This window comes from Tachyglossus aculeatus, chromosome 19, assembly GCF_015852505.1.
Source record: "Tachyglossus aculeatus isolate mTacAcu1 chromosome 19, mTacAcu1.pri, whole genome shotgun sequence".
Taxonomy (NCBI): domain Eukaryota; kingdom Metazoa; phylum Chordata; class Mammalia; order Monotremata; family Tachyglossidae; genus Tachyglossus; species Tachyglossus aculeatus.
The window spans coordinates 31392333-31417690 of record NC_052084.1 but is presented as its reverse complement, the minus strand read 5'-3'; the positions used below and the strand labels follow the sequence as shown (position 1 = coordinate 31417690).

Genomic DNA, 25358 nt, shown 5'->3' with positions numbered 1-25358 from the left:
AGCGGACCGACCGACCGACCGACCGACCGACGGACCACGGCGGCTCCCGCCCGGCGCCGACGGCCACGGCGGCACTTCGCGGGCTTCCTCCCCAAGATCCCGGGTGGGTCCCGGGGATGGCGCGGCGGGATGGCGGGGGGGAGGAGGAGGAGGAGCGGGGCTTCACAAAGGCGGATGTGTGTGGGGTGTGTGGGGGGGGGGGGGGAGCCGCTCGCCTCACCCGGGCCGAAAGTCGGGTGGCGGGTGGGGGGCACGGGGGGACCTGGGGGGGGGGCCGGGAGCGGGCCGAGCACCGAGGGGAAGGGGCGGGACTTCCAGGCCCCCGAGCGGCCGCCCGAGCGGAAGGGCGGGGTCTCCGTCGACCGGGACGGGACGGGGCTGGCGGGCGCGCGCCTCGGCCTGTGCGCGTGCGCGTGTCCGGGCGCGCGCGTAAGTGTGTGTGTCCGGGCGCGCGCGCGTGAGTGTGTGAGGGGACGGACAGTCACCCGTGCCCAGGGGCCCGAGAGACCCCGGGTGGGGCGCGCGCGCGCGCGTGAGGGAGGGAGTGAGGGGGGCGCGCGCGCGCGCGCAGACCCGGCCGCCAGCGGCGTGAGCCTCGGCCGCCATTTTACAACAGCTCCGCTCGCGCCGGGCCCAGGGAGCGCCGGGCCGGCCCCCCCCCCCCGCCCGCCGGCAGCCCGCGCGCGCGGACACGCACGCACACACACACACACACACACACACACACACACAGACAGAGACAGGTAACGGACGCTCCGGTGTGTGGGGGGGGCGCGCGCCCGGCCGGGGCCCGGTGGGGGGAGGGGCCCGGGCGGGCGCGCGCGCGCGGCGGCGGCGGCGGCGGCGGGACCAACCGGCTTTTCTGGAAAATGGATTCCGCGGCGGGGAGAGGCAGGGAGCACGTTGGCCGGGCCTAGGCCGCCCGGGCTTTTGTGGGCGGGCGGGCCCGGACGGGGCCCGGCCATGTGGCGCCCGCCGGCACGGTGGGCGGCCGGCCATCATCACCATCAGCATCGTACTAATCAATCAGTCGTATTTAGGGAGCGCTTACTGTGTGCCGAGGTGATCAGGCGGTCCCACGGGGGGCTCACATCCAGCCCCATTTTACCGCTGAGGCCCAGAGAAGTGACTTGCCCAGAGTCACCCAGCTGAGGGGGGGGCGGCCGGCGAGAATGATAATAATAATAATACTAATCAATCAATCGTATTTATTGAGCTCTTACTATGTGCCGAGCGCCGTTCTAAGCGCCGGGGAGGTGATCAGGCGGTCCCACGGGGGGCTCACATCCAGCCCCGTTTTACCGATGAGGGGACTGAGGCCCAGGGAAGTGACTTAACCAAAGTCACCCAGATGAGGGGGGGGCGGCCGGCGATAATGATAATAATAATAATAATCAATTAATCGTATTTATTGAGCGCTTACTATGTGCCGAGCACTGTTCTAGGCGCTGGGGAGGTGATCAGGTGGTCCCACGGGGGGCTCACATCCAGCCCCATTTTACCGATGAGGGGACTGAGGCCCAGAGAAGTGACTTAACCAAAGTCACCCAGCTGAGGGGGGGGCGGCCGGCGAGAATGATAATAATAATAATACTAATCAATCAATCGTATTTATTGAGCTCTTACTATGTGCCGAGCACTGTTCTAAGCGCTGGGAAGGTGATCAGGGGGTCCCACGAGGGGCTCACATCCAGCCCCATTTTCCCGCTGAGGGGACTGAGGCCCAGAGAAGTGACTTAACCAAAGTCACCCAGCTGAGGGGGGCCTGCCGGCGGTAATGATAATAATAATAATCAATCAATCGTGTTTATTGAGCGCTTACTATGTGCCGAGCACTGTTCTAAGCGCTGGGAAGGTGATCAGGGGGTCCCACGAGGGGCTCACGTCCAGCCCCATTTTCCCGCTGAGGGGACTGAGGCCCAGTGAAGTGACTTGCCCAGAGTCACCCAGCTGAGGGGGGGGCGGCCGGCGAGAATGATAATAATAATATTAATAATCAATTAATCGTATTTATTGAGCGCCTACTATGTGCCGAGCGCCGTTCTAAGCGCCGGGGAGGTGATCAGGCGGTCCCACGGGGGGTTCACATCCAGCCCCGTTTTACCGATGAGGGGGCTGAGGCCCAGGGAAGTGGCTTGCCCAGAGTCACCCAGCTGAGGGGGGGGCGGCCGGCGAGAATGATAATAATAATAATACTAATCAATCAATCGTATTTATTGAGCTCTTACTATGTGCCGAGCACTGTTCTAAGCGCTGGGAAGGTGATCAGGGGGTCCCACGAGGGGCTCACATCCAGCCCCATTTTCCCGCTGAGGGGACTGAGGCCCAGAGAAGTGACTTAACCAAAGTCACCCAGCTGAGGGGGGCCTGCCGGCGGTAATGATAATAATAATAATAATCAGTCGTGTTTATTGAGCGCTTAGTATGTGCCGAGCACTGTTCTAAGCGCTGGGGAGGTGATCAGGTGGTCCCACGGGGGGCTCACATTCATCCCCATTTTACCGATGAGGGGACTGAGGCCCAGTGAAGTGACTTAACCAAAGTCACCCAGCTGAGGGGGGGGTGGCCGGCGGTAATGATAATAATAATAATCAATCAATTGTATTTATTGAGCGCTTACTATGTGCCGAGCACCGTTCTAAGCACCGGGGAGGTGATCAGGTGGTCCCACGGGGGGCTCACATTCATCCCCATTTTACCGATGAGGGGACTGAGGCCCAGTGAAGTGACTTAACCAAAGTCACCCAGTTGGGGGGGGGCGGCCGGCGATAATATTATGATAATAATAATCAATCGTATTTATTGAGCGCTTACTATGTGCCGAGCACCGTTCTAAGCGCCGGGGAGGTGATCAGGTGGTGCCACGGGGGGCTCACATCCATCCCCATTTTACCGATGAGGGGACTGAGGCCCAGAGAAGTGAAGTGACTTGCCCAGAGTCAACCAGCTGAGGGGGGGGGGGGGGGGGCGGCCGGCGATAATATTATGATAATAATAATCAATCGTATTTATTGAGCGCTTACTATGTGCCGAGCAGTGTTCTAAGCGCTGGGGAAGGTTACGAGGTGGTCCCACGGGGGGCTCACATTACTCCCCATTTTACCGCTGAGGGGACTGAGGCCCAGAGAAGTGACTTGCCCAGAGTCACCCAGCTGAGGGGGGGGCGGCCGGCGATAATGATATTAATAATAATAATAATGATCAATCGTATTTATTGAGCGCTTACTATGTGCCGAGCACCGTTCTAAGCGCCGGGGAGGTGTTCAGGTGGTCCCACGGGGGGCTCACATTAATCCCCATTTTACGGATGAGGGGGCTGAGGCCCAGTGAAGTGACTTAACCAGTCACCCAGCTGGGGGGGGGGGGGGCGGCCGGCGATAATATGATAATAATAATAATAATAATCAGTCGTATTTATTGAGCGCTTACTGTGTGCAGAGCGCCGTTCTTGGGTGCTGGGGAGGTTACGAGGTGATCAGGTGGTCCCACGGGGGGCTCACATTCATCCCCATTTTACCGGTGAGGGGACTGAGGCCCAGTGAAATGGCTTGCCCAAAGTCACCCAGCTGGCGGAGCCCGGATTTGAACCCACGACCTCTGCCGACTCCAAAGCCCGGGCTCTCTCCACTGAGCCACGCTGCTTCTCACGCTGTCTCTATATGTTGCCAACTTGGACTTCCCAAGCGCCTCGTATAGTGCTCTGCACACAGTAAGCGCTCAATAAATACGATTGATTGGTTGATTGATTGAAGAAGTTGCAGGACGTTTGAAGGCGCGGAGCACGTGTTGGCCCCGGCCAGCCGGTGGGGAGGGGAGGGGATTGGGGGGGACGCTTTTTGTTCCCACCGTCAGTCCCCCCGAGGGCCCGGACCCCCATCCCGGGGTGTGGGGTGACCTTGGGCAAAGCCACGAGGAGCAGCGTGGCCCAGCGGGAAAGAGCCCGACACTGAGCCCACTGTTGGGTAGGAACCGTCCCCATATGTTGCCAACTTGTACTTCCCAAGCGCTTAGTACAGTGCCCTGCACACAGTAAGCGCTCAATAAATACATTTGATTGATTGACTGATTGGAGTCAGAGGTCACAGCTTCCAATCCCGGCCCTGCCCATTGTCAGCCGTGCGGCGCTTCACTAATCTGGGCCTCATCTGGAAAATGGGGGTTAAGACCGAGCAATCGTGAGACAATCTGATTACTTGTTAACCCCCCCTGGCATGTAGAACAGTGCTTTAATAATAACGGTGGCATTTATTAAGCGCTTACTACGTTCCAAGCGCCGGGGTAATCAGTTTGGCCCACGTGGGGCTCACAGTCTTCAGCCCCGTTTTACAGATGAGGTAACTGGGGCCCAGAGAAGTGAAGTGACTCGCCCAAAGGCACACAGCTGACAGGTGGCGGAGCCGGGATTTGAACCCATGACCTCGGATTCCAAAGTCCGTGTTCTTTCCACCGAGCCACGCTGCTTTGCTCCTAGTAAGCGCTTGATAAATGCCGTCGTTGCTATTCATTCAACTTGTACTTCCCCAGCGCCTAGTCCAGTGCTCTGCACACAGTAGGCGCTCAGTAAATATGATTGAACTTCCCCAGCGCTTAGTCCAGTGCTCTGCACACAGTAGGCGCTCAGTAAATACAGTTGAACTTCCCCAGTGCTTAGTCCAGTGCTCTGCACACAGTAGGCACTCAGTAAATACGATTGAACTTCCCAGCGCTTAGTCCAGTGCTCTGCACGCAGTAGGCGCTCAGTAAATACGATTGAACTTCCCCAGCGCTTAGTGCAGTGCTCTGCACACAGTAAGAAAGAATGAATTCAGTCATATTTATTGAGCGCCTACTGTGTGCAGAGCACTGGGGAAGTACAAGTTGGCAACGTAGGCGGTCCCTACCCAACAGCGGGCTCACAGTCGAGAAGGGGGACTAGCCACTTCCCTCCTCCGTAAGGCCGGAGTAGGGCCCCCCCCACTCCGGGCCTCAGTCGCCGCCTCTGGAAAACGGGGACGAAGGCCGGGATCCCCACGTGGGACGGCCGGATCACCTCGTGTCCACCTGCGCAGCGCTTAGAACAGTGCTTGGCGCGTCCGGCCTGGCGAGGTGCCGCCCGGCTGGCCCGGGACAGAGCGGAGGGGAAAGTCCGGTTCGGACATCATCCCGAACCAGAAGCAGCGTGGCTCAGCGGAAAGAGCCCGGGCTTTGGAGTCAGAGGTCATGGGTTCGAATCCCGGCTCCACCAATTGTCAGCTGTGTGACTTTGGGCAAGTCACTTCGCTTCTCTGGGCCTCAGTTCCCTCATCTGTAAAATAGGGATTAAGACTGTGAGCGCCCCCCCGCCGTGGGACAACCTGATCACCTTGTAACCTCCCCAGCGCTTAGAACAGTGCTTTGCACATACTAAGCGCTTAATAAATGCCAATTATTATTATTATTATCCCGTCCCCCCACCCCGCTCCCTTCTGGAGGAAGACTTCTAGCCTTAATTCTGCCCGATTGCGTTTGCACAGATCTCTGGAAACATGGCTACTGAACATGTTAACGGGAACGGTACCGAAGAGCCCATGGACACTTCCGCAGCTGCCCATTCTGAACATTTCCAGACATTGCTCGATGCTGGTTTACCACAGAAAGTTGCCGAAAAACTAGACGAAATTTACGTTGCAGGTAAGGCCCGAAGCTCCCAGGACCCACGCGACGAGCCAGGCTTTCCCGTCGGACTCCCAGCCGGAACAGCGACTTTTTGTGGTTTCCGACCAGTATGGGGCCTGCAGTCTTCACCTGGAGCGAGAGTTTATTTACTTGACCTTCGGGAGAGACCTGAGGGCAGATCCTAGGGTCCCGGGTGGAGGGTGGGGGTGGAAGAGGAAGGTAGGCCAGATGGGCCTGTAAAAAAACAACAGCAACAGCTGGAAAAGGCGACAGCTGCTCATGGCGAGAGCTGGTGAAGTTCTCTGTTGGGCTGTAAGAAGGGTTCGAGCCTAAGTAACTTGGAGGCGCTTTTAGACTTTATCCTTGGATGGCGTTGCCTTTTTTAAAAAGTAGCCCCTGGAATCATCAGCCGACGGGCTCCCCGCACGGTCGGGATTGGCGTTCCTCCGTATCGCAGAGTCGGTTTTAGGTTTCAGGACCGTCGGCGTGGATTGAGGCGGTTTAGTGCCCGGGAAAAGTATTGTACTCGGTACCAAAGGCGAACGCTTCCGCTGTTTTTATTTCAGTGCTTCAAGTACGCGTTTTCAAGTTTTTCGGAAAGCAGTGCGCTTAACTATCATTTTTTTCAGGATACGGGAATGGTGGACTTTCTGAGAGAAAGCAGAGTGGCACGCCCGTGCTGATATGAGTACCGCTTTACGTCTGCAATGGGGATTAATGCGGTTAAAGCTTGTATTTCTCCTCCCCAGGGTTAGTCGCACACAGTGATCTAGATGAAAGAGCTATCGAAGCTTTAAAGGAATTTAATGAAGAAGGTGCATTGGCAGTGCTTCAGCAGTTTAAAGACAGTGATCTCTCACATGTTCAGGTAATGTTCATCAGTTTACTCTGTGGCGGGACAGATGGTTGCCACCTTTAGTTGTGCCTGTGCTTGTACGTGCTGACCACTGACACGTGGAAACAAGTGTGGGGATGTGTCAAGTGCTTTTATAACTGACTAGAAATTTTTTTTTTTTTAACAGAATAAAAGTGCCTTTCTATGTGGAGTCATGAAGACATATAGACAGAGAGAAAAACAGGGGACCAAAGTGGCAGATTCTAGTAAAGGACCAGATGAGGCAAAAATTAAGGTATGTGTGTGGGAAAACTCTAGGTTTAGAGTTGGTTTTCTGGAAATTAAATCAGTGAAGTGAATATGAGCCCAGGTATGAGAATGAATGCTAATCTTAGTGGATTTGCTCGGAGACCATGGGCATATGGCTCCGCGGAAAGAGCTTGGGAGTCAGAGGTCATGGGTTCTAATCCCGTCTCTGCCACTTGTGAGCTGTGAGACTTTGGGCAAGTCACTTAACTTCTCTGTGCCTCAATTCCCTCATCCGTAAAATGGGGATTAAGACCGTGAGCCCCACGTGGGACAACCTGATCACCTCGTATCCCCCCCGGCGCTTAGAACAGTGCTTGGCACGTAGTAAGCGCTTAACAAATACCATTATTATTATTATTATGTGTTTGACCGTTGGATGAGTATGTGTGAATTTGGGCCAGTGAGAGAGTTAATGGTTAATTTAGCAATCTGTGGTTATCGTGTTCTTTCACCCCTATTGATACTTGAGTGAAAACCCAACTTGAACAAACTCTCTTAAAACATCTGTTGAAAGTTGAGTGAATTAAGTGAGAACAAGGCTAAGTTTAGCTAGTAGAAAGTTGGACAGAACTGAAGAAAAATGGAGATTCACCAGGTCAGGAACATGCCCAATTTAAATTATCCTGTCAAGTCTTGGTTTGGATAACTGATGTCTATCCAGACCAAGACTTTGATGCCTGAAATGGGGATTAATATGGTTAAAGCTTGTATTTCTCCTCCCCAGGGTTAGTTGCACACAGTGATCTAGATGAAAGAGCTATTGAAGCTTTAAAGGAATTTAATGAAGAAGGTGCATTGGCAGTGCACCTTAGTCTAATGCAAAGGCCATTTTCAGACATACCTGAAAAGAATATATTTGGAAAAGATGGGAATTAGCCTTATTTATAAAAGAGGAAACAGACCTGTGAGACTCTGGCTTGGCCGTTCGGGTCTTCAGATTGTCCATGAAGTGCAGTGGACTTGAGGGCTTACTGGGTGCCAAGGAGCTAGGGTAGAGGGAGTCTTCTGCTTAACAGAATTGTCAGATTCCTTAGATCGGCTAAGCACATACCCGGGGGTTATATCTCTGGTACTGTTTCTGATTAAGCCGACCGATTTATAAGACAAATGAAGGATCCCTTGGAGTCCATTGGAGTCTGTAGAATATCAGCAAGTTTCTGTAAGATAGAGGGATCCAAGAACTAGGAGGCAAGTAGTGAAGGAGAGCCTAAGAAGTAAGACTTGGCAGTTATTTTGCAAGAATGGGAGGAACAGTTCAGAGGCCTGTAGGGGAGAACAAGAAGAGGAATCTTAGATTTGTTCGTGGAAAGGGGGCATGAAGTTCAGTGTGTTCAGAGGATCTTGACAGGTACATCTCGATAACTGTCAGTGACTATTTGAAGAACACAAACACTGTTTTCCAACAGACTATTCCCTAGTTTATCCTTACTTTGACCGATTATGAATTACTGGGCTGCAGATTTGAGACTCGCAGTTCCAAAAAAGTGAAGCCGGCTTTGGGAAGACTATTGATCCCATCAACTTCTTTAAAAAAAATTTTAGCGTTTATCTTCCCTTTTTAGTCCACCATCCGGTGTCATTGAGCACCTACTGAGTGCGGTGGACGAAACTAAGCATGCGGGAAAATACGGCAGGTGAAATACAGTGTTCTCTTCCCTCAAGGACGGTACAGTCTAATGGGACTGATGCACAGACAAGATATTTATGAAGAGTGGGAACAGGAGGAAGAACGATGATCAGATGTGGGGTGGAAGAATCAGTCAGTGATATTTATTGAGCACTTAGGGTATGCAGGGCACTGTACTAAATGCTTGGCAGAATACAGTACAGTAGAGTTGGTAGATGTGATCCCTGCCCACAGGCAGTTTACGGACTAGAGGGATATGCTAGCAGCGTGGCTCAGTGGGAAAAGCTCGGGCTTTGGAGTCAGAGGTCATGGGTTCAAATCCCGGCTCCGCCACTCGTCAGCTGTGTGACTTTGGGCAAGTCACTTAACTTCTCTGGGCCTCAGTTACCTCTTCTGTAAAATGGGGATTAAGACTGTGAGCCCCACATGAGACAACCTGATCACCTTGTAAATTCCCATCGCTTAGAACAGTGCTCTGCACATAGTAAGCGCTTAATAAATGCCATCATCATTATTATTATTATTATTATAATGAAAGGTGTGACTAAATAACTGCGTGTTCATTTGCATGTATATAATCAATCCCTGATGAGGAGTTTGGGTATTTGAGTACCTCCTCTGTGCATGGCACTATATTAGGTGCTGGGGGTGGTGTTTCGTGTTCTTTGGGAAAGTGGTGGTCCAGCTATTGGCTGCTGAATTCCTTGGCGAAAAGAAGGAATCGAAAAATATTTTGAAGTAAGAGGATGGTGGCAGGCAGGTTTCCATCCTTTTTAAGAGACCCAGATCCAAAGGCATCTTGAGGGGAATTGGAGTGTAGAGATCAAAGGAAAAATAAATGTGCCCTTCCTTTCTTGCTGTGCTATAGTGTTGTTTGGGGACAAAAGAGGTAAACATTGCCCAAGTTTCCCTGAAAACGGGGCTTGATTTCACCAACTTAGGTGATCTTCTCAACGCTAAAAATGCCAGTCTTTCCACTATACCTGCCTCTTAAAGTCACTGGAAGTGAATGGTTTTCCGTTGTGTCTTTGGATGTACAATTTTAAAGTTAGGATGAAGTAGTCATGGTATCGAGGAAGCCGAAAGTGAGACCCAGAGTAGAAAGACAAAAGCTCCCTTATTTTTGTAGGTAAACCTGATTTAATGAGTTTTGTTTTACTGTTTTTCAGTTGTAACTGAGGTGAGATGGGTCATTTGATCAGGAAGTGGAATTTCTAGTTGTCTGGTTTCTTGGTCTTTCCGCTGAGCGGGCCTCCTTCTCTTGAATGGCCCCTTTCACCCCGTCGATTTAAAAAAAAAAAGTTGATTTCAAAATGTGTTCTTCGAGAGAATACTTGCTGTATCCAGCACATTCAATTGATGGGAGGTTAAAGGAAATAATGTGCGTGGACTTCATAGAGCTCCAGCGAAGCAAGGTGCTTGTATTTACAAGTTCGAGGTTAGATTGAGATTGCGTTGTGGGAATTGCCTACTCTTAAACCAGATGCCTTTGGGGGAGTTTCAAAAAGAATGGATTCCAGAAAGAATACACATGGCTTTAGACTTTTTTTTTTTTTTGCAATGATGACATCACAATTCCTGTAGAATGCTTTAAGCTGGAATTTCCTAATATTCCTCCTCTCTGAACATGTTTAGAATTAAGTTTCTAGAGGGCTGCAACTGATGTTCCTTAGTTTGGTAGGGACAGTGTACCTTGTAAGTTTGGCTAAACGCCTCAACGTATTATTCATTGATTATGATCTAGTTTGAAGAAACCATGAGCAGTCCTGAGCCTTCAAGTAGACTTACAAACATGCAGAGTCAACTTTACTTAGAGCAATCTAGGGGTGAATATTACCCCATTTCCTTTAGTGATGCTTTGCAGATAGACATTCTCCAGTTTTTAGTACGTGCTTACCGAGCCTGGTGTGCTGGGTAGAAATAAAAGTATATCTGTTTTTTCCTAGCTGAGGAATTAAGAACACTTTTCCTTGGAAGGCCCCTAGATCTGAAATGATAGTTCACTGATAATGAATTGTGATCAATATTAAATGTTTCTATTATTCAGTGTTGCATCCAAAGAGTCTTTCTGTGCTCCGGGATATTGGCCAGATAAATACTTGTTTGCCTATTCAAGTTCAATCTCTTTCATCTAGCTGTTTTGTATCTAAAGGAAGTGGAGTTTTCTATTATAATAATAATAATGACATTTGCTAAGCACCTACTACGTGCAAATCACTGTTCTAAGCGCTTGGGGGGATACAAGGTGATCGTGTTGTCCCATGTGGGGCTCACAGTCTTAATCCCAATTTGACAGATGAGGTAACTGAGGCACAGAGAAGTTAAGTGGCTTGCCCAAAGTCACACAGCTGACAGGTGTCGGAGCCGGAATTTGAACCCGTGACCTATTATCATTTGCTTATTACATTTTTTGGTTTCTGCGCAACTCCTTGGCTACAGAAGTTGAGGAGAGGGTTGTTAAAAAGAAATACAGTTAATGTGGTATTTGCGTTGAATGAGTTAACCAAGTATGAACTTCTGACATCTTTTTGAAGGCTCTCTTGGAAAGAACGGGCTATACACTTGATGTGACCACTGGGCAGAGGAAATACGGCGGTCCCCCTCCAGATTCTGTTTATTCAGGACAGCAACCTTCTGTTGGCACAGAGGTAAAAAAAAAAAAAAATTGAAATGTGATTAGCGTACAGACATAAAAATACGATTGAGTAGATTGTTTTACTTTATTATTTTTATTTGTAGATATTTGTGGGAAAGATTCCACGGGATCTGTTTGAAGATGAACTTGTTCCATTATTTGAGAAAGCTGGATCTATTTGGGATCTGCGTTTAATGATGGATCCATTAACTGGTCTAAATAGAGGCTATGCTTTTGTTACTTTCTGTACTAAGGAGGCAGCTCAGGAGGCTGTTAAGCTGGTAAGGTTTTTTTTTCCCTCCTAAAAATATTTCAAATTTTGCATTTATTATGTGCTGAGCTTTCGCTAACTTACGTATGTTCTGGGTGTGATTGAGGTCGGCGCGCATTGTTCTGAAGCTCAGGGTAATGGAGTTTTCAGTATTGGGCACTAAATCACGAGAACTCTTGCTGCACAAAAAAGCTAGCTACAGAAGACAAGTGCAACGGGAAAATTTGGAGGAAAGAGGTAACATTCTGGAGCGTAGAAAAGTACGGGACGGGCGGAATGGACAACCACAGTGTACTGTCACCTACCTATAGTGTTATCAACCGGGCTATAGAGAGCTAACGTACACAACTAGTTGATGACATGGGCGTGCCAGTGACAGGGGTAAACACTTGTTTGTAAATATCAAGATGCTTTGTTCTGGGGCTGAGGGGAGGGAAGGTTTGAATGCTTGATATTTTTATATATTTTTTGCAAGCCTTGTTTTTAACTTCTCTTTCAAATAGGTTGTTATAACTTTACTAACAGTTCTTATGCTTATTGATAAAACCCTGAACGATGCTCAGGACACCAGAAAAGTGGAAGACAGTTGAATTGTATAGCTCTCTTAAAGAAGACTATAGGTGATTACCCCTAGCATAGTTACCATATATATATATATATATATTTACATATATTATTACTGTGTAGTAACCATGAATCTGAACTGTTTTGCAAAGTCTATTTCAGCAAGTCCAGCAAATTATTGTTAGATTTAACTGTTAAGGAAGTGTTTGGCGGGGCGGGGGTGTGTGTTTTATTTGGTTCTATAGTTTGGGAATTTCAGCGTTCTTTAAATTACCTCCGTTCTTGTGATTGGCCAGTCATAGTTTTCTGACTCATTGGCGACTTTGCCGGCTTAGATGGAATGATGTTTCTAGAAAGCCAGTCAGTGATGCTTTTTAAGCATTGTCGAAGAATGATAATTATTTTTTCCCTTTGAAGAGGTCTCAGTTTTGTTTAAGTGTAGGGTTTTAAATACTGGGCCTCACAAAAGTGGTAGTTCCCAGGTAAGCATAAGTAGAAGTAATAGTAATAGTTATTGAGCATCAACTAGAAGCAGTTGTTAAATTCAGCATTGGGAAAGTACAAGGCAAAGAATTAACATTTCTTGCCCACAAAAATAGTTAAAAAATATTTACAAACAGTGCAAAATGCAAATAGTACAGTTGAGTAAATTTACATGCCAGTGCTGAAACTTAAATATAAAAATTCTATCTGAATACTCGCAAGTCATTTATTCATTTATTGAGTGCTCACTATGTGCAGTGCACTGTGCTAACATAGAGTACAATACAATATCGAGCTGGTAGACCTGATCCCTGCCCTCAAGGAGCTTACGGAGATAGACACATTAAAATAAATCACAAATGGGTGAAGCAGCATAGTATATTGCTATAATAAGAATGGTGGCATTTGTTAAGCACTTACTATGTTCCAAGAACTACACTTATGCCACCTTATCCTAATTAGTTTTTAGTCGGGTACAGTTCCACTCTCATTGGGCTGACAGCCTAGGTAGGAGGGAAAACAGGCAATGAGTCCCCATTTTATAAATGTGGAAACTGAGGCACAGAGTAGTTCAGTGACTTGACCAAGGTCACTCAGCGGATCCGGTATTAGAACCCAGGTCCTCTGACTCCCATGTCCATGCTCTTTCCACTGGGCCACACCAGTATATAAGTGCAAATATTGTGTGGGTGTATGTGTGTGTGTGTGTGTGTGTAGTGCATAAGTGCTTTGGGGCTGAGGGTGGGGTGCTTAAAGGGTACAGATCCAAATGCATAGGTGATGCAGAAAGGAGAAAATATAGAGAAAATTGCACTCTCCCAAGCACTTAGTACAGTACTTTGCACACAGTAAGTGCTCAGTAAATATCATTGAATGAATGAATGAAATGAGGGCTTAGCGATTACTTCTTGGAAGAAGTATTTTAAGGGGATTTTGAAGGTGTGGAGAGTAAAATATGAAAGGAGAGGGAGTATGTAGGCAAGGAGCCTGGGGCCATCACTGGTATTTATTTTTGAGCACTTATTATATGCAGAGCAGTATCCAGTTACCTTGGGAGAGTACAGTATAACAGAGTTGGTACACACGTTGGTTGGCAAGACTGACAAGATATAGATGTAGAGAGCATGTTGATGTTTAAAGAGCAAAAAGTGCAGTCTGTGTTGTAAGAGATCCGCAAGTTAAGATAGAAAAGGGTGAACTGATGGAGTGCCTTAAAGCCAATGGTAAGGACCTTCTTTCTATTGGAACTGCTCTGCACACAGTAAGCGCTCAATAAATACAATTGAATGAATGAATGAATGAACTGGAGCTGGATGGCTCCTCAGCCACAAGGCCCCCTTGCCGCTGATGGGTTTTCATTACCAGAACAATGTTTATGGGACCTTTCCTTACACCAGAGCCAAGTTCCAGTCATTCATTCATTCATTCATTCATCCATCCACCAAAGAACTGTTCCTATTCCTAGCGCTGGTAACCGAAAATTTAACCAAACCAGATTCCTTTCTTGGTGAGCTATTAAATGCTGAGGGTGGGTATGGATAAGTAGTAGAGATGTGCAGTGGAATCAAGCTTAGCTTCAATGAAAGAGGTGTCCTGGGTGACGTGAGAAATAATAAAATGTTAGTTTTAGGACCCTTACGTTCAGCCTCAGTGACATGAAGTAGTTGTCAGGCCTTTAGAGAAAGAACCCAGGTTTGGAGAAATCAAAACAAAGCACCTAAATGGCACTTTCTTACGCAGTTCAAAGCTGTTTATTCAAACTAATTTGGCCCAGTCTAGTTCAGATTCTGAACATTGTAGTTTTGTAGGGTTTTTTTTTCCCAAATATCACTAAACAGATCATTTTTGTATGGATTATCTGCTTTTGCACTCACGTGCAGTTGATCCACATACTATTCAGTTGTTGGAAACCGTGGATTGTGACCTCCTTGAGTGCAAGGATCTTTGTTTTGTACTCTTCCAAGGGCTTAGTACCATGCTCTGCATACAGTAAGCACTTGATGAAGGTATATAGAAAGCTCCTAAATGGCACTTTCTTACACAGTTCAAAGCTGTTTATTCAAACTAATTGGGCCCAGTCTAGTTCAGATTCTGAACATTGTAGTTTTGTAGGGTTTTTTCCCCAAATATCACTAAACAGATCATTTTTGTATGGCTTATCTGCTTTTGCACTCACGTGTAATTGATCCACATACTATTCAGTTGTTGGAAACCGTGGATTGTGAACTCCTTGAGTGCAAGGATCTTTGTCTTGTACTCTTCCAAGGGCTTAGTACCGTGCTCTGCATACAGTAAGCACTTGATGAAGGTATATAGAAAGCTCCTAGATGGAAAGTTGCTAAGCTGTTAACAAATTACTGATCTTAATTTTATTCAGAGGAAAAGGATAAAATATGAAGGCACCATGAGCAGTGAGATGGCTAAATGGCAAACAGGGAGAGAAGAAGCAAAGGGCATAGAAACTCTAAAAACTTGAATAATTTGCAATAATTGAGAATTACCTGTAGAGGAAGCTGGCATTGAGAAGCATTTAGTTGTCTTTCCCCCTGCATATTTGACTGACAATAATAATAATATTAATTGCGCTATGTTAAGTGTTTACAGTGTACCAAGCACTGTACTAAGCGCTGATCCCGTTATTGGGTAGGGACCATCTCTATATGTTGCCAACTTGTACTTCCCAAGTGCTTAGTACAGTGCCCTGCACACAGTAAGCGCTCAATAAATACGATTGAATGAATGAATGAGTAGGTAAAAAAAAAAAAATCAGGTCCCACATGGGGGTCACAGTCTTCAAGTAGGAGGGAGAACCCGTATTGAATCCCCATTTTGCAGATGAAGGAACTTAGGCACAGAGGAGTTAAATGACTTGCCTAAGGTCACAGCAGACAAGTCCGGTTCTGGGTTAGAACCCAGGGTCTCCAACTCCCAGGCCCTTGTTTTTTCCAGCAGACCACTCTGCTTCCCGTTTCCCACCTTGCAATGCCTCACCTTAGCTGCATGTTCACCTTAGTTTCCTGACTATCTCTTTCACTCTTCCTAGAAACTGGATCCTTTGGATTCTGGCTGAGGTTGGGTAGGAGTGAGTTTAATTCAAAGAAGTACGACCACCTTACTGGGATGCCGTTTGTTTATAAAACAACTTTTTGTGTTGGGGTAGGAAAAGATCAAATTAAAGCAATTTAAAAGCCAGGACATGCAACTGATTCACTCTCTGTTTTAAATATATACTCCACAAGTACTCCCTGAGGGAATTTACCTTGTGGATTTTTTCTTTCCTTGCTCTGTCTTAGGAGTCATTTTTTCACTTGAAAGCCACTGGGGCTACGGGGTAGGCTGCAAATGTTTGAGGCTTAGTTGTAAATGTCAATTAGCAGATGTTTCGAAAGCACCTGAGGAAATAAAAATCCACGTTGTGGTAGTGTTAGATATATTCACAGAGAGTTTGCATTTGGCGAAAAATTGGGAAGGGGAATAATCTGGTTTGGCTTTTTGGCTACCCGGAGTTGCCTGGGGCAGGCCTGGAATTTCAGCCAGTGTTTCTGCCACCTTGGTAGCTTTACATTTGTTTTGTAGTTGTTTCTACTGCACCCCCCCCCCCCCCAAAAAAAAAACCAATACAGATTCCAAGTAGGGGTCTGACTCTTTGAACATGCACCACACAGCCTAAATAGAATTTTAGTTTTTTTAGGACAGCTGTATAATCGGCAATCCTTCACCCACCCAATTTGTGTGAAAGAAATTGCATATCCCTGGATTGTGATATTCTGTCTTCTTAGGTAAGCCGTGTGGTCACTAGCTTTGCTTGTCCCAAGAAATTGTCTTAGAGATTCCAGAATGGCCAGTAGAGATGAAAAGTGAAGTTCTGTACTAAACAGTTAATAGGATGGTAAAGTGAGCTTTCACAGCTGCCTCTTGGGCTGTCACTCCTTTAGCATCTTTTCTCCAATAGGGAACACCCACTACCCATCATTAAACAAAAATCTTTTCTAAGAACTTCAGACTCCTAGTGTTGCTATATCTTTAGATTGTATGATCCCTGAGACGTAGACTCTTAGGCTTCTCTTTTTTGTTATAACGCCCCTGCACCATAGTACCTAGTACCGTATTAAAGACAGGTTGGATGGGCTCAATAATAGATAAGAAAAATTTCTAGGTAGGGAGTGATTGATTGTGAGTGCGTGTTTTGTCCTGTGGAGAAATATACTTCTGAGGGATTTCCCTGAGGCCCTTGAATGGGGGATAGGCCCAAAAGGCTCATTATCTCTGCTTCAGTGGAAGCCCTGGGATTAAAAAAAAAAGGAACCCAGAACTGGTGTCCCCTTCTTGGGCAGTCTGTCAGTTGAATTTCTTGAGCACTTACTGTGCTAACTGCTCAGAGAGTACAGTATAACAATACGACAGGTTCCCTGCCCATAGCGAACTTACAGTTTAGAGAGGCAGCTGCTCCACTTAACTTAGCCATGTTCCTCCATTAGAAATAAATATTGTATTTGGGTTAGCTCCAAAGCTTCTGGAAAGACTGTGATCCATGCCGCTCACTAATGCCTACCAGTCACATAGGGATTTAGCTACTTTCCAAAAGTTTCCTAAAGTTGTTTGAGAAAGGAATGACTGACTCAGTGTAGTCACTTAATTTCTAATAATTGAAGTAGGGAAGACTTCCTTCAGTGCTTAACACAGTGCTCTGCAAACAGCTCAATAAATAGGGTTAATAGATCCTAAGGTGAGTATAGAATAACCACTCCGAAGGTGTCTGCCCATGGAACTGATGGGCACAACTGGTTTATCGATTGCTCATCCCCTAAATTTTCGTTCAGTTCCAACTAAGTGAAAGTCTTGTGGGCTATGCAGAGTCTGCTTGAGTAAACGGGATGTGAAGTCTGAAGTAACTGATGGATAGAGGTGGTAATCGGGGTGTTAATTAGTATGTGTTTATTGTACAAGTGACTTTTTAACTTGTGTAAACTTTATCTTTTTTTTCCCCCTAGTATAATAATCATGAAATTCGTTCTGGAAAACACATTGGTGTCTGCATCTCTGTTGCCAATAATAGGCTTTTTGTTGGGTCTATTCCTAAGAGTAAAACTAAGGAGCAGATTGTTGAGGAGTTTAGCAAAGTAACAGGTAAGTTGGTTTTAGCTGGGGTGCAGGAGATAAATTTAAGAAGCTGGTATTGTTTCCTGTGAATGATGGGTGATTTCTAGCTGTCGAATGCTTATTTTATCAAGAGATAACATTTTAGGGTATGTAATCAATTTTTGATTAGTAGGCTGTATCAGATTGCTGATTATTAATCGTTAGATGAAACAAATTGTAAACTAATTTCATAAAGATGCAATTTGAGATCAGGGAATTTAAGGATTAATTTCATGTTGTAAGTCATCACATCAGTAGTGACTAATTTTCCCCGTTCGCTACTAACATTACATCTTTGCATTTTGCATTGTTTTGGGTGGAGTATGACACTGAGGCAGTGGCCAATTAAGAGACTATTTAATTGAAAAGGTAATTTTAAAAAAGTTGAACTGCAACCAGTAGCCTAAAAGTGCTGTGAAAAAGTTTTGAACTGCATGGAAGCCAGGCAGCAGACGTAGTGGTAAATGTCACAGAAAGTAGTGGTTGGTTGTCCAATTTTCAGCGGTGTGTGACCCCTTCCCTCCCCAACTGTGCACCAGTAGCATCCCTTCTCTGACCTCCCCAACTCATCCTGGCTGGCAACAATTGCTGAAAGCTCCTGCCCTTGTTTTTCCGGTGGGGGTAATTACACTGCTATGCCCTTCAAGTTCAGGTGCCCTCACTCAACTTGAAAAGTTGTTGCTTAGAGGGAAGCCTTGTGGTCAGGAGATTTGGGCTCTAATCCCAATTACTCAGCCAATTGCCTGCTCTGTGACCTCGGGCAAGTCGGCTTCTGAGCTTCAGTTTCTTCATCTGTAAAATGGAGATGAAATACTTGTTCTCTCTCCCACCCAGCTTGCGAGCCCCATGTGGGACAGAGACCGTGTCCGGCTTGATTATCTTGAACGTACCTACTTCAGTGCTGGGCACGTAGTAAATTTGTAACAAATACCACTGTTATTCAAAGGAGACAGTGTGTTGGGGGACTGCAGTCCTTTTCTCAGTCACTTCCTAGATGAAGCCTCAGAAGATTTGGGGACTATCTTGCCGTGTAGTTGAGAAATACAAGTTGCTAAGACATTATTTGGGGAGCTGTAGAAAGCTGAGACGTCCCCCTGCCTGTTCCCTCTTAGTTGAGGAGTGTAAACTATTAGGAATATATCAGTTGTGGATGTTTTCCACTTGGCTTGGCCAAGATAGTGGGCCATTGCAATTCTTGCCAATCCTCCAGTCTAGTTCTAAAAATTTTTTGCTGTTTTCAGCAGTGTCCTTTGCTAGAAGATGAGAGGGTTGTGGCTATTACCCTGAAACATCTACTGATCAGTGGGGCCTGGTTTTCTTTGTAGTTTGTAGTTCTATACTGTGCCTCTCTGGTACTTCCATTTAGTCTGAATTCAGGAGACTTGAGTGTATATGAGGGAATTCCAAATGTATTTGCTGCTGGCATTTATTCTCCCTGTTGAAGAAATGAGACTGGGAAGGGTGAGGAAATGAGAAAAGTCTTTCAAGTATGTTCCTTGAGGCAGGGTCATATCTACCAATTCTGTTGTATTGTAGCACTTAATACAGTGCTGTCCACCATAAGCTCTCAATAAATACCACTGATTGATTTGGTGGGAGTGGGGATGAGCTGAATAATAATATTGGCATTTAAGTTGTGCCTTAGTACAGGGGTAGATATAAACATAAATACTGTTGATAAACAGATCAGGCAATGAGTTCATTAGTGTAAGGGGAAGGGAAAAACTTGCATTTCACCCCCTTTTTACAAAAAAGTAAAGAGAGGCACCAAGAAGTTTTGAGATTTGGCTATAGTCACCCTGCAGGCAAGTAGTAGAGCTGGGATTAGAACCCAGATCTCCTGATTCACAAGGTGCGCTTTCTCTATGCTGACCTGTAAAGTTTCAAAAGAAAAAGCCGTCTGTCGTTCCGTGGAACATCATCTGACTCCATGTTACTTGTCTACAATTGAGTATAAAATTCTGGTAGTTGTGATAAAAATAGGGTATCTGCCTTTGGTTCTGGAACCAATCCCCCATTTATAACAATTTCTATGTGAAAACAGATTCTGATTTAAGGCACAATTTGTCGAGAGGCAATTGTGTCGTAAGTCTGGATTTCCTGTAATAAGTGGCGGTGTAATGATTCTGTTTTGGGTCTGGTGATTTTTAAAGTTCTCCCACTGATTTAAAGGCAAAGACGAATCTCAGGCAAATTTGAACTTGAAGTTGGGTTTTTGTGATGGCTTGGGCAGGTTTTATAATTCTCTAAAAGGTCATTTTCTAAATTACCACATTGAAGGAAATACTAAGAATATGCTTGCTTTAATTTCACAGAGGGACTTACAGATGTCATTTTGTATCATCAACCGGATGACAAAAAAAAGAACAGAGGCTTTTGCTTCCTTGAGTACGAAGATCACAAAACTGCTGCTCAGGCAAGGCGTAGGTTAATGAGTGGCAAAGTGAAAGTCTGGGGAAATGTTGTTACAGTTGAGTGGGCTGATCCTATAGAAGATCCAGATCCTGAAGTCATGGCAAAGGTAAGAAAGGCCTGGGGATGTATATAAAAGTGTGAATATTTAAGAATCTTAATCAGTGAACCGATCATCTTTATTGAATTGAGATCCCCACCTCCAAATGAACAAATACCCAGTTGTCCAAATGATTTTGTGATTGGGATGTACATCATTAAGATTAACAGGTGTGGAAATTCTGGATTATCCAGTCCCATAATTATCTAAAATTTTAGATCCTAATGTGATGTGGGGGGAACACATCCCTTCTACCTCTCTTCCACACACTTAAAGAAGAACCGAGCCAAAGTGTGCACCTCAAATTTGGAAATTTCTTTTGGTTTGGTGGGGCCCCGAGAGGGTTCTAGTGGTTGTCACAGGGGTGGATATTGTTTCCCACTTCTGACATAGTCTTATTCCCTTCATCAAATCTCCCTTCCCTGCCTCTCACCTGTAGTTCTAATAAGTGGAATTGGTTGGTTTGCTTGAATGGAAGTTGATCATTGGACTGTGAAGTTCTTGTACTTTTCACAGGTTCTCTAGACAGTAAGCTCCTTGTGGGCAGGGATTGCATTGACCAATTCTTATTCTGTATTCTCAGAAGAACGTAGTACAGTGCTCTGCAAGTGATTGATTGACTTTTTAACATTTTTTTCAATCATCAGAAGATGGTATCAAATGCGGTTAAATAAAGATCAGGAGATTTTCAGAAATGGGTGGCTAGAACTGTTTTATCCAATAGGAGAGCTAAGCATACGATTGAATTGGACTTGCTCCATTGGGAAATGTAGGCATTAAGAGGATAGTTTTAGGGGTAAATTCATTCAATCGTATCTATTGAGCACTTACGTTTAAATGGTTTGCTTTAGTTAGTTGTAGAGTTGGGTGCCAAAAGATGAGATTGTGTAGTCATCCCTTTGCCACCCTTAAAAACGATGAAGCTAAAAATACCATTAGATTATCAGTTTCATGAGGGCATAGATTGTGTACCTTTTCTGTTTACCCTGAGTGCCAGTCGTTTGAGAGAAGGGTGAAAAAACAATTTCCTTTATGCAGTCACTGAACTGTGCTTTGATGATAATCAGGTTTTATGATAGATATGCATTAGTGCTCTCGAATTATACATGAGTTTTAGCTTTCTTCTTTCAATTTCAGGTGAAAGTGCTCTTTGTACGCAACCTTGCCAACACTGTAACAGAGGAGATTTTAGAAAAAGCTTTTAGTCAATTTGGGAAACTGGAACGAGTGAAGAAGTTAAAAGATTATGCATTCATTCATTTTGATGAACGGGATGGTGCTGTAAAGGTAAATTAAGGGGATTATGAGTGTCTGGGTGTCACTAAGTAGACAAACAAGTGCTTTATTTTAATAAACTAGCATGGAAAGCCGCATTAATACTTCTAAAAGTTTAGTATTGACATTAAGTCTTTACAGAAAAGACTGCTTTTTTAGTCTAACAGTGTTAACTAGAAAGAATTTCAAAAATACGTAAACGAATCTACATCTCTGCCCCTTTTTTTTCGGTCCATCAAGTTTTGACTGAGCAGAAGCAATTCAGATGTGGGATCTTGTTAAATTTCTTAGTGAGATATAAGTCTAAGAAGGGCTGTGGGTGGATAATTAGTATTTTTTAGTTGTTTGGGGAGGCAGCGGGGCTCAGTGGAAAGAGCAAGGGCTTTGGAATCAGAGGTCATCGGTTCAAATCCCAGCTCTGCCACTTGTCAGCTGTGTGACTTTGGGCAAGTCACTTAACTTCCCTGTGCCTCAGTTCCCTAATCTGTAAAAATGGGGATTAAGACTGTGAGCCCCACGTGGGACAACCTGATCACCTTGTAAACTCCACAGCGCTTAGAACAGTGCTTTGCACATCGTAAGCGCTTAATAAATGCCATCATTATTATTATTATTTTAGTATGACATGTACAGTACCACATTGTCCTTCTTTAATGGTGTAGTAGAGTAGCATCTTTGCTGGGAATATAATATATGTGCAAAATCAAAACTTTGGGATAGCAGGATCATAGTAGTTTGTCTCCTAAAATTTATTTGAATATCCAACATTAGGAGTTTTTTAGTGTAATGTGAATCTTGAAAGAACCTAGTTGAGGCGGTCTATACCCATGATCAGTACAACTTTGATTTAAAAAAAAAATCCTGTCATGGTTTACATCTCAAGCCCTAAAAGCACTTAGCAGTAAGAGGAATGCTAAAAAAAGAACAGTAAGATTGGGATCACAGAAGGAGGAGTGCTGTCGAGGAAGAGAAACCAGTACATTTCTCCTCATTCATTTTACCTAGAGTGCTGAAATACTTAAAGTTACTTAAAAATGTTTGTGAAAAGTTTGTCAGAGAATACAAAACATTTCCTCATAGATCCAGAAAATGTAGTGTTTTCCAAAAGCACTAGAATTAATAGAAGTCAAGAGAAGCAACCTGTCCAGACCAGATAATTTAAAATGACAATATGAAGTCGTTAGCATTCAAGTAACTAACTGTTACTTGCAGCCATTGGGTAAATGTATAGAAATGGAGAGGCAGTGAATTTTTTTTGCTGTGAATCAGAGCCTAGTAACCATACTTACAATTCCCAAAATAAGGGCTCTAATTGGAAATTTGGAAATTAGTGATATTTGAGACCCAGCATTCTATTTGTATTACTTGGTAATTCATTTGAAGGAAATGAACGTTTGCTCTTAGCGATGAACATAACTGCCTTTTTAAAAGATTTCGGTGCTATTTTTTCATGTGGGAGGTGATTTGTTTCCTATCTCTACAAAAGTATTTAGTGCAACAAATCATAATTGTGAGTGTGCATTTTCCCTGAAGTGTATTGAACAATAGCTGTTTTCAATAGGCAATGGAAGAAATGAATGGCAAAGACTTAGAGGGAGAAAATATTGAAATTGTTTTTGCTAAGCCACCAGATCAAAAAAGGAAAGAACGTAAAGCTCAAAGGCAAGCAGCTAAAAATCAAATGTAAGTGTCCATTAGTTTGGTTTGTATTTGTGAAATTGATGAAGTTTTTAGTGTAAATAGTATTATTTATAAATTCTATCATCAATTTTTAATTTGGGTAAACCTAATAAAAAGGACATACATTTTAGCACTGCGGTTTCACTTGGGTAAGTATGAAGACACAGCTCAGATTTGGATTTAATTTTCCAGTTGGGGCCAAGATGGTTCTAGTGGTTCACGATTGGTGAAGTTATTCCGTGACAATGTAATGCCATTCCGAATTTCAGCAGGTTAAGTTAATGCTTGTGTTTATTAGACCTAGTTTTAGGAGATTAGATGCCACTTGCAAATAGGTTCATGGTTCAGATTGCCCGGATTGGGTCTTTTGAACGCCCACTGTGAGTGGCACACTATTATAGATGGTAGAACTGCTTATTTCCTTCCTTGTTGTTTGGGCCTTATTGCTTTTTAGAGATAATGACTTATCTGTAGTTGTTTCTTCCTGTGGATAAGAAAGATTATGACCACTTCATGGGTTGTGCAGTAATTGTGAAAGGCACATAAATTGTATGCAGAAACATCCTCATAGTCCTGACTTAACCTGACTTAAACCCTAGTGCAGGTGGAACCTGTCCCTCCTCTCCTCCCACTCCTTTTTCAGGGTACATAGGTATAGGACTGATTCTGCAAGTAAAATGCAAATATTGGATATTTGGGCCCACTGTTGGGTAGGGACTGTCTCTATATGTTGCCAACTTCTACTTCCCAAGCGCTTAGTTCAGTGCTCTTCATACAGTAAACGCTCAATAAATATGATTGATGATGATGATGATCTAATTTAGCTATAGGGAAAGTGAGGTTTGGCATAAGAAAGGAAAAGGTGGAATGTGGTTTTTGAGCTGGCACAGTGTCAGAAAGAAGGAAGCCCACATACCAAGTGAATGGGGAGGGGCTAGGAATTTGACTTGCATTGAAATTTTCAAACTGTGGAGATTTCACTAAGTCCTGTAGTATCTTTTTGCCCTCATTTGAGGTTTTATATGTCCCACTCTGGTCCAGTGGGTCCACTGGACATATAGTCCAGTGGCTACTGAATGTTTGATTTCTTATGACAAGCGCTTAGTCACGATAGCATTCAAGGACTATATGTCCACTGGACATATAGTCCAGTGGCTTGTGAATGTTTGATTTCTTATGACAAGCGCTTAGTCACGATAGCATTCAAGGTTTGGGTGAGTTCTTTGTGCGGAAGCGCCAAGAATGGTACGAACAGAGGAAAAGGGAAGGAGAAGCAAGTCAAAAGTACAAGACGAAGTCCTGTAAACTTTTTGCAGGTGCAGTTTTCCTTTGCAGGGAAGTGAAAGAAGTTTTTCCCAGGCTCCAGGTAGAGAGAGGGCATGCTGGAGCAGATACTTGGGCCTTCAAGGAGTGGGGTAAAGAGTCAGTCTAATGAAGAGCATGGCATTGGGTGACTTAGTACAAATGAGTTATCTGCCGTAGTTGTATAAGACATGACCACTTCAGTCATTATGAAGAACCCCCCCACCCCCACCCCAGTAATACACTAATTCAGCCTACTACAGACTTGCATTTTTGTTAAAATTTAATTCCATATAATTTAATGCATTAGATTCAGGGGGTTGGAGCTTCTTCAGGAAAATTACTTCTGTTATCTCAAGGTTTTAACTGATATACCCTACTTAAACCCAGCCCTTTCCTCTCAGATATGCACACACTCACATAGAACAACTTACCGGAGCTGAGTGCACAGAGCCCGTGAAAAGTGGAGCTGTAGCCACCAAACAGTACTTTGATTTTTTCCCCAAAGCACTTCTGTTATTTGACTTTCAACTTATTTGCCCAATATCCATGCAAAATAGGGCGAGGCAAATGCCATTGTTATTATTATTATTGTTATTATTCTTATAGGCCTGGGATTCAGGGCTTGGGGTCTATTCCCAGCTTCCCAACTCAACTACTCTGTGATCTTGGGCAAGTTACTTAACTTCTTTGTGCCTCACTTCCTTCATCTTTAAAATGGGGATTCAGTACCTGTTCTCCCTCCCACTTAAGACTGAGAGCCCTTTGTAGGGCAGGGGCAACATTCAGTCAATTGTATTTATTGAGCACTTACCGTATGCAAAGCATTGGACTGAGTGCTTGGTAGGAGTACAATACAACAACAGATAGACACAGTCCTTGCCCATAACGAGCTCACAGTCTAGAGGACCTGATTGTCTTTTATCTATCCCAACACTTTGTACAGTGTTTGGCATCACACAGTTGTTATTAGAGTGGTCAGAAGGAACTAAGAAGGGTTGTTGTGGCACTGGAGAACAGTAAAAGAGCTGGGAGTAGAACTTCCTCCCTGCTGCCCAGATCAGAATAATAATTGTGGTATTCATTGAACGC

The 25358-nt window shown here is 44.9% G+C and overlaps 1 protein-coding gene across 3 annotated transcripts in view; it reads left to right on the top strand.

Annotated features, from left to right (window-relative positions):
* LOC119940584 (synaptotagmin binding cytoplasmic RNA interacting protein) overlaps nucleotides 1-25358 on the top strand; it is a 32021-nt gene continuing 6663 nt past the window's right edge. For 2 of the 3 annotated variants that reach the window (XM_038760755.1, XM_038760754.1), the window contains exons 1-10: nucleotides 1-103; nucleotides 5493-5649; nucleotides 6384-6502; nucleotides 6657-6764; nucleotides 10940-11053; nucleotides 11145-11321; nucleotides 17350-17485; nucleotides 19813-20018; nucleotides 21147-21296; nucleotides 22846-22967. In XM_038760755.1, coding sequence (XP_038616683.1) covers nucleotides 5505-5649; nucleotides 6384-6502; nucleotides 6657-6764; nucleotides 10940-11053; nucleotides 11145-11321; nucleotides 17350-17485; nucleotides 19813-20018; nucleotides 21147-21296; nucleotides 22846-22967 — 1277 coding nt within the window. In that variant the 5' untranslated portion in view covers nucleotides 1-103; nucleotides 5493-5504. The remainder of the gene's footprint in view (nucleotides 104-5492; nucleotides 5650-6383; nucleotides 6503-6656; nucleotides 6765-10939; nucleotides 11054-11144; nucleotides 11322-17349; nucleotides 17486-19812; nucleotides 20019-21146; nucleotides 21297-22845; nucleotides 22968-25358) is intronic. The other variant, XM_038760752.1, reaches the window with a different exon arrangement.